This window comes from Gymnogyps californianus, chromosome 29 (genome assembly GCF_018139145.2).
Source record: "Gymnogyps californianus isolate 813 chromosome 29, ASM1813914v2, whole genome shotgun sequence".
In the NCBI taxonomy this organism is placed as follows: Eukaryota; Metazoa; Chordata; class Aves; order Accipitriformes; family Cathartidae; genus Gymnogyps; species Gymnogyps californianus.
Window position 1 is genome coordinate 1,333,558 of NC_059499.1, and position 12,124 is coordinate 1,345,681.

The following is a 12,124-nucleotide window of genomic DNA, read 5'->3' on the forward strand; positions in this document are numbered from 1 at the left end:
AAAGATTTTTTTTTTTTTTAATAGGGATGAACAAAGCGAATCAAGTAAGTGTAATGCACAACTTACAATGAACATAAAAGTACAAAACTGAGATACTGCTATGGTCTGAGCAATAGAATAGCACTGAATATACAGCTAATGAAAGAGCAGACAATGGTGATCTAGTCCTTTAGTTCCTTATTTCATCTTCAGTCTTGCAATTAGGCAATGAAAAAGCACTCAGTAATATTGACCCTCCAGTCTGAGTAGTTTTGGAGATAGGTTTCCAGGTGACAGCTCTTAGACCACACTGGAAACCTATGCCAAAATGTGGATGTCCAGGATCCAAAGCAGCCTTAAGTTTGCACTCTTGCACAATGATTCTCGTATTTTAGCCTGTTTATTTTGCTGCATGTTGTTGTTTGTTATTCTCTTACAAGCGCTATCTGCCTGGAATTGCTACGATAAAATCTGTGGGAAAATGAAGGTTAAGGATAATGTTTTGCTACGATCTGTGATAATAATGTAGGCTATTTCCTTTCCGACCAGCGAGCTTTCAGACCAATTGAGAAAATTATAGCATGGCACGGGTGAGAGCAATAGCAATTAAACCAGCTTCCTCTTTGAGATTTAATCTTGGTATGCAAAGCAGCTGTGTAAGGATCAGAGCACAGTACTGGGATTTCTAAAACCAGAAAATCAATAAAGGCAACAACAATAACAACAACAAGCTGTAAAAAACAAGATGAGGAATCTTTCAGATAACGCTTCAGAATTGCTTTATGTGAGGTGAGTTTAAATCTAAAGCTGTAAGCACCAAGTCTGGGATTCCTCAGCCAGGCCAGGCTGTATGTAAGTTTATGTATGTAAACTTATGTAAGTTTACGGTTTATGTAAGTTTATTGCTCTGTATATGAAGCAACAAATTCTTTAGAGAAAAATACAAAATCCCTGATGTTTTTTCTTCATATTTTCAGAAGTATTTAGCTTTCACCTGGTGAGGGAGGATATCTATTTCTCTATCTTTAAAAGAATTATTTGATGTAAGGCAGCTGAGGTTCAGGTGCTGTGAAAAGGGATGTTGGACTATTGCCAATTACTTTTTTGCATTTTGTATCTTATTTTTTTAAAAGGGTACCCATAGAGTATGAGGGCTGACTACCGTTTGAGCTTGAAAGACTGTATCTGCTCTTATGGCTTTCTACCCTTTGTAAAACATGAATTCCCCTTACTTAAAGCTGCTAGGGAAAAGCCTCAGTTACAGAAAGCAAACTGTATGGATGGTCAAACCAGTGTGATTTTCTGCAGTGGGTGTTAAGAAGTGTGTTTTGAACAAATTTTCTATACATTGGAAAAACCTCAAAAACGATGAGGTCCTTATTAACTTCTATAAAATATTTGGTTTGGTAACTCCTTTAATTGCTTCAGCTGTCAATTGCTGTAATTATTAGTTACTTCTCATTCCCACAAATTATGTGAGTCATGTTATTTTGTGCAGCTTGCTGTGGTATCTCTATCGGCTGCATACATTCCTCTGGTCACTATATTGATTTCATGGTCATGAAATGTAAATAAAATAATCTGTATTTTTTTTTCGCTTTAGTTTTAATGATTTGCCACAAGAACGTAGCTAAGAGGGTTTTTTTTAGGTAAATGTCATTATGTGCATCATAGTATCAGCATTTGTCAGGCCTTGTGAATTTATTCTAGCTGAGGTTATGGACCTGTGCTTGAGGTGATGTTTCCTCTGGATCCTCTAGTCCCACAGGTAATGTATATTGTTTCTCTCCTCATATTGGCCTCCAACAAGCATACTCAGAAAGGAAAATTCAATTTCTTCATAGTTATTAGTATTTTTTGGTGTTTATTCTGAAGGCACCTTGGAAGGGGATGATTCCTTGAGATGAGGAACTAATGATAAATTGTAAACGCTTGGATGGGTGCTTCTCCTTAGCTGAATTTCTAACTGGATTATTGTGCCTGATCCTAGTGCTCACGGGAGAGTCCGTGAACCGCTTTGGTATCTCTTACTTTCTACTTACTTGGGACGTGGTATAATCATGTAAAAGAACATCTGTCCAAAGGACGGTCCCAAGCCATAAACTCCAGTCCCAAAGCCCCTGGAGTGAGTTGAGTACACAATGGCCATGGACACTAATGGCTATTTAATGCAAAAAGATTTCCTACCTCTAAAGAGGAAAAATCCAGAAGGCCACTGGTTACTATCATTTGTCATCTCAGGTAATAAACTGGAATTCTGTGCTTACTAGCAGCACGTATGTCATGGTTTGACCGCAGCCAGCAACTAAGCACCATGCAGCCGCTCCTGCCTCCCGGTGGGATCGGGAGGAGGATCGGGGAAAAAAAGTAAAACTTGTGGGTTGAGATAAGAACAGTTCAATATCTAAAGTAAAATAAAATATAATACTAACTAATAACAATAACATAATAATAATTGTAATGAAAAGGAACATAACAAAAAAAAGAGAAATAAAACCCAAGAAAAGACAAGTGATGCACAATGCAATTGCTCACCACCCGCTGACCGATGCCGCAGCAGCGATCCTCCCCTCCTGGCCAACTCCCCCCAGTTTATATACTGGGCATGATGTTCTATGGTATGGAATATCCCTTTGGCTAGTTCAGGTCAGCTGCCCTGGCCATGCTCCCTCCCAGCTTCTTGCACACCTGCTTGCTGGCAGAACAGGGAAACCGAAAAATCCTTAACTTCGGATAAGTGCTACTTAGCAACAACTAAAACATCAGCGTGTTATCAACATTATTCTCACACTAAATCCAAAACACAGCACTGCACCAGCTACTAAGAAGAAAATTGACTCTATCCCAGCCAAAACCAGAACAACGTAGTTTATCCATCTCTGAGCTACCTTCACAAGTCTTAGCAAGTATTTAAGAGAAAACCAACTTCAATTTATTGTGAGATTTTCAGAGAAAAGACAAGATGGGTGCAAGTGCACGCAACATACTGTGGGGGATTGGAAATTATCTAATAATCATAAGCTGTTATCAAAACAGTTGCAACAAAGGAAAGCATCACCAGGGGAAAACATTCTGTTGCACAAGATATAGAGAATGGTTGCGTAAAAGTATCTCCCCATTTCTGTTCTCTATGACAGCATATAAAAGTGCTCGTAACTCAGGTCTCTGTAGCTGCCTCTGCTGACTTACTCTTCTTGGTGACTGGGTAAGTCTGATTTAACTGAATCAGTTCATAATTATAGATGTGGATTTATAGGTAGTGTTAATATGAGGTTATATATCCTACCCTATTTTAGGGTAGGACTTTATTCTCTAAAAACATTTTACTTGGAAACTGTAACTTGCAAATAGGGTGGATATAGGCATCACCACGTGTGGGGGCAAAAATGAATGGGAGTTTTAAAAACATGGATGGTAGCAATTCCTAGGAATCGAGCATCTATCTGTGGAGACAGGACACTCCAAAAACATTATTGGGATAGGACTGACTCCCAGACAAAAAGCACAGCAAAGGCAATGATGTGAGAAAAGGACAGAGACACGTTCTTCCCAGAACTCATTTTGGGAATAGGCTACGGGGCAATGGACCACTAGAGAGGAGTGGGAGTAGATTTAGAAGCCTCTACCCAGCAATTCATCTCACTTGATTGGCGAGATCTGTAATGCACAAGTCGACATTAAAGTAGAATGGATTATGCCTTAGAAATGGTGATTTTATTTTTTTATTTTTTTTTTTTAAATCACTAACTCTCAAGTTTAGTGTAGACAACTCGGACATAGGTATCTGCATCTGTTCAGATGAATAACATTCAACGCATCTACACAACCCACATTACTATGACACAGTTTGTTCTTTCACTCCTCTGGCTGTAACTTTACCAGGCTAGTGCACTCTCTGCCTTTCAGGTTGACTTGCCTTCTGGAAAGATGTCTTCCTATGGACAGATGCTTAGCTCCCGCTGTTCTGGGCCTTGTGAAGTGACATGCTCGCAACCATATGTCGACAGTCGGAATGAACCATGTGTCACCTCATGCGGAGATTCAAGAGCAATCGTGTACGCGCCACCCGTTGTCGTGACTTTCCCGGGACCCATTATCAGCTCGTGCCCTCAGGAAAGTTTTGTGGGAACTGCCATGCCTGAAATTGAGGGTCAGATGGGCTCCGGAGGTGGAGGAATGGGCTCCGGAGGCGGAGGAATGGGCTCTGGCGGTTCTGGTGGTGGAGGCAGCTCCTATGGGATGGGCTCCTGCAGTTCAGGCGGTTCTTATGGTGGCATGGGAGGGGGCTCATATGGTGGGGAGGGCTCGTGTGGTGGTGGAATCTCCCGTTTGGGAAGCTTTTACCGAAACTCATTTTTTTCAGGATTTGGTAGAAATTATTTCCCCTGTTATTCCAGAGGGTATTATAGGTATCGCTATGGAAACTATGGGCCATTTTAAATCTCTAAGAAAGAGTAATGACTGAAGGAACAATAAGATACAAACTAGTAGTTGACATATAGACCTGGAAATCAGACATGCCAAGCACCCTCTGCTCCAGCTGATGTCAGCAGGAGCTGGGGTTGCTTGGGATCTTGTTGCGCTTTAAGGCTTACGATCCCAATGTTGCCTCACTTTTTGTCATTTATGTTATGTTTTGTTCTTTCCAAACCTGAAGAGAGTAAAACAAGTAATGGGACTTGACTGTGAAAGTGTCCGGCTGAAAGAAGAACGTCTTGTGAGCCCTGTGCTCCTCTGAACGACCGATTGATTATAGTCCTTGTTGAAATGGAAATTCGTTCTCTGTCTCTGCATTGCCTCATTCTGCAAGAATGTATTCCACTTTTTGTTTGTATTAAAGCTCCGTTGCATCATAGCACCGTCTTCTGGCTTTCATTTCACTGCAGCTTCATAGTCACAAACCAGTCTGAAAGAAGTTAACTTTGTGTATCAATTCTTATGCATTAATCGAGGACTATCATCAAAGAAGAATTAATTCCTCTGTATGGCCAATGTAATTGGTCAGAATTTCTTCAATAAAGTATTCTTTCCCCTTTCTGATATATACCATGGTGTACATACTAATAAATAGAACAGAATCATAGAATAATTTAGGTTGGAACAACCTCCGGAGATGGTCTGGTACAGCTCCCACTCAAAACCAAGGTAACGTTGAAACTAGGTCAGTTACTCAGGGTCATTACCAGTCATTCCTTGAATATCCCCAAGGAAGTTGTTTTAACCCTCAGCAGGGGTTGAAACGACTGCACAGGTCCTGACTCCGTCAGAAGGCAAAGTTGTGCTCTGATTTATCTAGTTTTGATGGTAAAATAGTTTATCTGATTACAGACTGCAAAGGGAAATGGGTTAGCCCGGAGTATTGTGGGGAGGCAGGGCCAAACGGAATGCGAAGAAGTTATTTGTATGCAACTGAGAATCAGACTACAAATCTTCCCCTCTGCGATGTGCCTTGACGTAAGCTGAGAAATTCACCCCAACAGCTGCATCAATATTTTTCTTTAGGAGCTGCTTCCATCGTGCTGCTGTCTGTGACAAGAGAGGCTCGTGCGTAGGCTGAGCAAGTGCTGCTGTGCCAAGCATAACATTAATTTCCTTCCTTTGATTGTCTTAATCCTTGTGGTTTGTTAACTTAATTGAAGCATTTATGCAGTAAATGATCTGAGCTTGTTAAGCATTACCATTGGATCCCTCAGGCAACAGCTACATGGATGCCCTTGTGCTCTCTCAGAATTTAGGATCACAAAGTGCCTCATGCACAATCATTGCCAGAACTGCCTGAGAAAGAGATTCTTCCACCATAACTTTGCATCTGGTTTTAATTTTTTTTTTTATTGATATCTTTTACACAGAACTTTAAGATAATATGTCTGCAAGCCTTTTGATGAAACAGGAATTTCAATCAGAAAATCTTAGGAGAAATATTCAAATAGCTCTACTCATGTTGTGGGCTTATGCATGCAATGTTCTGCACCATAACATTAACAGAATATTGCTTCAATTATATCACCCAGCGGTAACGGCATTACTTTACAAGAAGCCTATCAAGCAAAGTAATGATGTTCTGCTAGTCAGATCATAATCCACAGACTTAAGTAATAATACATATTTTGGCTGTTAAAAAAGTAGGATTGCTTTTATTTGGGTATAAATCCTTTCTCCTAGTGCAGAATTGGTATTCTCAGCTGCTTGAAGACACGTGCAGAGAGGTGTGTGTACACACTGGGGTCCCAAAGTACTGAAGGAGTTAGCTGTTGCGACTCCAGTTTTAGTCTCAGCTCAGGAACGCCTGACTTTGCTCTAACGCAGCACAGATAAGATTGTGGCAGCAATACCCCAGCAATTTTCACTCTCATTGCTCAATGTTTCATTCCTCAGCTTATTGAGTAAGAACTGTGTGGGGGTGTAAGTCTCCTTTGTAAATTGTGAGGCATCACCTTCACCGAAGTCACGTGTATGGCAGTTTATATAGAGATTCCTGGCTTAGCCTCAAAATCGCTGACTCTGATCCTCTTAGTGCTGTGTGAGTGCCACCGCATGAAGCTGAATTTAGGTACAATTACCACGTTATCCAAAATGTTTTCAGATTGAAATGAGTATTCAAGAATGACTCCTTCCAGGCTCAGCCGCTAAAACGTGTAGAAATACTTCCCTACACAGAAAGAACAGTGAGATTGGTGCTTTCACGCAGCCACGCATGAGGGTATTGAATTCTACTTTCCTTTGCATACATGGAGCTCCACCTCCTATTTTGACTCCCACTGAGTTCAGTTTCATGAAAACTAGTTTGTAAAGCAGAATGGAAGAAAAGGAAAACCAGAAAACTAGTAATATAATACAAGACATTTAATATGACATGAAATAAGCGCTAAAGAATAGAGCGGCGCAATTCATTAATGGTCTGTTCTGTAGTCCAAAGGCAGCCAGACCACCCATGTCGATGGTAAAAGGCACTGCACATTACAAGGTAAAGCTGAAATCTTTGCAGCAAAGTCCCACTTGCAAATTCTGAAGCATTTCCACTCCACCAGAAAGGACGTAGCACAAGACTAATAAGAATTTAAGGAGACAAGCAATCATATGAAACTGCTACTGATAGGAGATGAGGCATAACATGGAAGAAAGAGGTGTGGGCCCAGTTTTCAGAGGTACTGGGCAAGGGTGGCTCCCGTTGATGCAATGGGCTTTCGCCATCTCTGAAAGCCAGCCCCAGCTGTGGATCTGGATCTTGCGTTTTCATCTCCTACGTTGTTGTGCAGGTATTTGGGCTGCCTTAGAACGAGCCACAGTTTCCAAGGCGGGAGCCACGGCTGCTGCTGTAGGACCTCCTGCTGTAACAGACCCCCATCCCCGAGGAGCCTCCATACCCAAAGGAACCCCCAGATCCAAAGGAACCCCCCATCCCCGACATACCTCCATACCCAAAGGAGCCCCCCATCCCTGACATGCCCCCAGAACCAAAGGAACCCCCCATCCCATAGGACTCATCAGAGCTGTATGAGGTTAAAGCACCATACGGCTGGGGAAACGATGTTCCCACAATGCTCTCCTGAGGGCAGCTGCTGAGAATCGGGCCCGGGAAGGTGAGGACGACTGGTGGGGCATACACCACGGCTCTCGAGTCCCCACACGATGTCACACAGGGCTCAAGGCTTCTGCTGTAGGCACATGGCTGTGAGCACGTCACCTCACAGGCAGGCAAGCACCGGGAGCTGATGTTGTTCAACATCATTCTTGGGGAGTAGAGGTGAAGCTGGGAAAGACAACATGCAGTCAGGAAACCACCATAGTCAGGCACCAACAGGGTCCCAGTATGAGCCAGGTGCACCTTGTCCTTCTCCTCCAGCCGCTCATCAACTCCCAGTTCAACCCTCCCTCACAGTCTCCATTTTCCCTGCTATTTCCTTCCTGACTGAGCCCTTTTAAGGCTTCTCAGTTCTCCTTGTTCCTTTGTGTACCATCCACATCTCTTATTCTTCCAAATCTCTCAAAAGATATTGCTGTTTTCTCTGGGACTAAATTAACTGATCCTTATACAATTACTTGTTCTGAAAAGTCCTATTCATTCTCTTTTCAAAGTTGACCTACAGGAAGATTTGCCTGTAACTTCAGAAAGTCTCCAGAGGAAAGTAACAGAATCTTCCTTGCTCTGTTCTTCCCTTTCCCCCAGCTTTTCTAAGAATTCTTGCTAAATCTACTCTTCTCTTTACCTCAGCTTTTCTAAAATTGCTAGCATTTTGCAAGATAAAAAAGAAGTAAGTTTTAAGTATTCTATAGCTGCAAAGAAGTGCAATGAAGTTAGACTTTTACCCTGTCGTCTTGGAGGAATAAGTCAGTAGAGCTGGAAGAATAGAAGATTTCTTTGTTCTCTACTCTTTTATACACTTTCTTAGATGATAGGAAGGATATGAGGTCATCCATTATTCACTAAATTCTTGTCACTTATCAAGAAAATGTTACTCTTCTAAGCCTTGTAATTCTTTTCATTTCAATACGTAATTAGTGATCCATTTACAGCCCTACTTTGAGTGACATGCATCCAATACTCAGCAGTTTCCTTTTGTCTCAAACTTAATGGAAAAAATCCTTTTGGCATCATTCTCGTTCGAACTGAAATAGGAGTTGCTCTCTCTGTTTACTTCTCTTTAATGGCTTTAAGGAATGTGGCTTACTGATGTGTCAGTCCCACAATTTATTTGTAAGCCCTAGATTTAGATATAATACCTCCCAAATGGACTCATCCAACCCCACCTTGGATGGGAAGTCAGCATCCTTCGCAACCCCACCTGTATCTATTGACTGAATGGATGATAGAGCACCATGACAGAATCAGGCCTCACAAATTATTCTTGAGCACTGGCCAGGACAAGGCCCTGCAAAAAGTCTTTCAAAACACAGATAAATGGGATTCAAGTGACCCGTGACATCTCCTTTAGGCTCTGAGCCCTCTGAGTAATTTTACCCAAGTACGTATCAAAATTCATTTGGGGATGTCATGCTTAGAGCCTTGTGATGAGGATGCCGGTGGGGCCACTGCAAGAACGATATTGCATAGGGATTTGGCTGTACAATTTCAACACAATAGAAAGCCCAAATTTATTATATGAGAGTCATATTGTGAACGTCTGTGGATGATTTGCTAATTAGAAACTATGAAAATAATTACAGGTATTAGAGGAGTCACCCAGAAAAGAAAACCCATAGTTTGGTAAGTGCTAGAGATTTTATGAGATGCTTCACATCCCTAGAGTTGCCTGCAAAAAGGTATAAAAGCAGGAACATCTCAGCAGTCTCCTAAACACTTCTCCTGACTTACCTGCCTTGGTGCTCTAGGTGAGTTTGATTTAAGCTAATAATTTTATATCTGTCATGTCTCGGTAGTGATAGTTTTAAATGAGAACTCTTTCCTGTGTCTGTATTTTGTGATTTTAGCAAAGAGAAAAGATGTCACAGTGAAATCTTACTTTTCACAGGAGACTCACTGCAGTAACTTGTAGACAGTGGTAAGAATCAATTTTACATTTAAAGATAGAATTTTAAGAGTTACTTTATTTTTTCTTACGTCTTTCAAAACTTGAGATGCAAATATAAAGCTAAACCCTACTGAATAAACAAAGTCCTAGGCATCCTCCACAGGGGCAAGAAGGGAGGAAGAAAAGGGATCACAGGACAGGAGGACTTGAGGGAGGAATAGGAAGCATGAACAAGGATCTAATCTGCCTACCTAACCCCATTGCTGTCACGTGTGTGATGGGCTCCCATCGGCACCTGACTGTGATGGCTTCCTGACAACATGTTGTCTTTCCCAGCTTCACCTCAAACCCTGAGAACAATGTACTACAACATCAGCTCCCGGTGCTTGCCTGCCTGTGAGGTGACGTGCTCACAGCCATGTGCCTACAGCAGAAGCCTTGAGCCCTGTGTGACATCGTGTGGGGACTCGAGAGCCGTGGTGTATGCCCCACCAGTCGTCCTCACCTTCCCGGGCCCGATTCTCAGCAGCTGCCCTCAGGAGAGCATTGTGGGAACATCGTTTCCCCAGCCGTATGGTGCTTTAACCTCATACAGCTCTGATAAGTCCTATGGGATGGGGGGTTCCTTTGGTTCTGGGGGCATGTCAGGGATGGGGGGCTCCTTTGGATCTGGGGGGGGTTCCTTTGGGTATGGAGGTATGTCAGGGATGGGGGGTTCCTTTGGATCTGGGGGTTCCTTTGGGTATGGAGGCTCCTCGGGGATGGGGGTCTGTTACAGCAGGCGGTCCTACAGCAGCAGCCGTGGCTCCCGCCTTGGAAACTGTGGCTCGTTTTAAGGCAGCCCAAATACCTGCAGACCATGCAACAATTTAGGAGACAGAAACGCAAGATCCAGATCCACAGCTGGGGCTGGCTTTCAGAGACGGTGAAAGCCCATTTCATCAGCCACGGGAGCCACCCTTGCCCAGTACCTCTGAAAACTGGGCCCACACCTCTTTCTTGCATTTTTCCCTTTGTCTATTATTAATGACAGCTTCTGTTAAGCACCTCACAATGCTATTCCTATTTTCATTGTGCCAATGTAAGCAAAAAAAAAAAATAATTTGGAAGGCCTGACACAGAGATTGTCAATGAAACTGTGACAGGAGAAGAACAACTGGTGGAAAACGGACTCTTTGTAGGCGGTGAATGCTGTGCCCTTCCCTGGAACTGAGGAAGTGTCTGCTTTGTGTTGTGCACCATTTCATTCTGCAGTGTATCCCATTTCCCATTTGTATTAAAATCCTCCTGCATCATCAAATTTTGTTCAGCTTTTCTTTCTCTGCAAGACCGTTTTGGTCCTATCCTTTCCACTAGCACATTAGGCTTCCTAGAGCTGGTTACACAGCCTGTGAGCAACAATTATGTGTTCTTATGGTAATATGATAGTAATTGCTTAAGTAATAAAGGTGTTGTGAAAAGGATGGTTGAATGAAGCATTCAAAATTTAAGCACACAAGACAGTTCAGCATTGCTTCTCCATAGGGCACAGAGGTTTCTGAAGCTGATGACTCAATACTTTGTGCTGGTGTATGAACAGATAGCAAACAGAAGTCACTTGCCACAGACAGCCCTCAGATAAATCATTTTTCATCAGTGCAACTGTTTCATTTCATGTCAAATGAGGGAGATTTAAAATGCCACATGTACAAGAGCTTTCCAGAAGAGGTCAGGCTGCTTAATATTCTCTCTCTCTGGACAATGGGGAAAAACGTAGGGTGAAAAAAAGCATAAGGGATGAGACACGGTCAGCTGAAGACTGGAATTTCATAAGGTTTTTTATTTTACACTCTGTGGTATAGCCTAACTCTTCTCTTCTGGAGGAGTCCATTTGTTCATCTGTTCCGTCACCGTATTTCATTTAGAATCAGTTTATAGAAATTATCATGGTTCCCTGGAGATGTCTGAGGTTTTGGCAACTTAAATATGTTACCAAGAGTGCCTAAAGAATGCAAACCAATCTAAAAATATATTTCTCTGGGGATCGTGAATGGTAACCAAAGAAAACCAACCACATAAGCCTTACTTGATTTCTGAGATCTGTCACCTTGAACTTGCAGTGTTAAATACCTGAAGACATTTAGGAATTTCTTTTGACTGTGGCTCCATCAAAGGGCTGCATTTATATGACAGCATCACGTGCTTTCATATGACAGGGGTGTGCAAGAGAGACTTTCATAAGTGACACAAGACCAGAAATAACACCTTGAGTTGTTGTTTTCCATAGCTATTGCTGGGAGTAGAAATGCAAAGAGACCAATGGGTGAGTCTCCAAGAGAAGTCTCTTAAATGCTAAAGATGTGCTAAAACCTGGCTCTACCTCATTTGATGTTACTTGGAAAACACACGAGGGAGATCAGGAACCAAAGAAAGATTTTTTTTTTTTTTTTTTTATACTTCATGTTGAACTACAGAATCGTTCATGTTCAGAAAGTCAAGAAGGATAAATTGAAACGCAGGGACTATTAGCAGAGCCAGAACACAGAATGTCCCTGTCATAGATTCCTGGTCTCACTTTGAAAACCTAACTTTTATCTCTTTGTTAAAACTGAGGTGAAAGCGGCAATAACAAAAATTTTAATTGACAGCTTTTCTGGAGATAGAGATAAAAAGAATTTAGAGGATACTCACATGAT

General features: G+C 42.0%; 1 protein-coding gene across 1 annotated transcript; it reads left to right on the plus strand.

Moving 5' to 3' along the window:
• The first annotated feature begins 677 nt into the window (after positions 1-677).
• On the plus strand, positions 678-4,834 carry LOC127026823 (claw keratin-like). The gene is made up of 2 exons (XM_050912123.1): positions 678-768; positions 3,886-4,834. Exon 2 carries the CDS (start codon positions 3,907-3,909, stop codon positions 4,417-4,419), a length of 513 nt encoding a protein of 170 aa, XP_050768080.1. The 5' UTR covers positions 678-768; positions 3,886-3,906; the 3' UTR covers positions 4,420-4,834.
• The last annotated feature ends 7,290 nt before the right edge of the window (positions 4,835-12,124 follow it).

What these genes read in the sequence shown, in the direction of transcription:
- LOC127026823 (XM_050912123.1), top strand. Translation starts at nt 3,907, where the DNA reads ATGTCTTCCTATGGACAGATGCTTAGCTCCCGCTGTTCTGGGCCTTGT.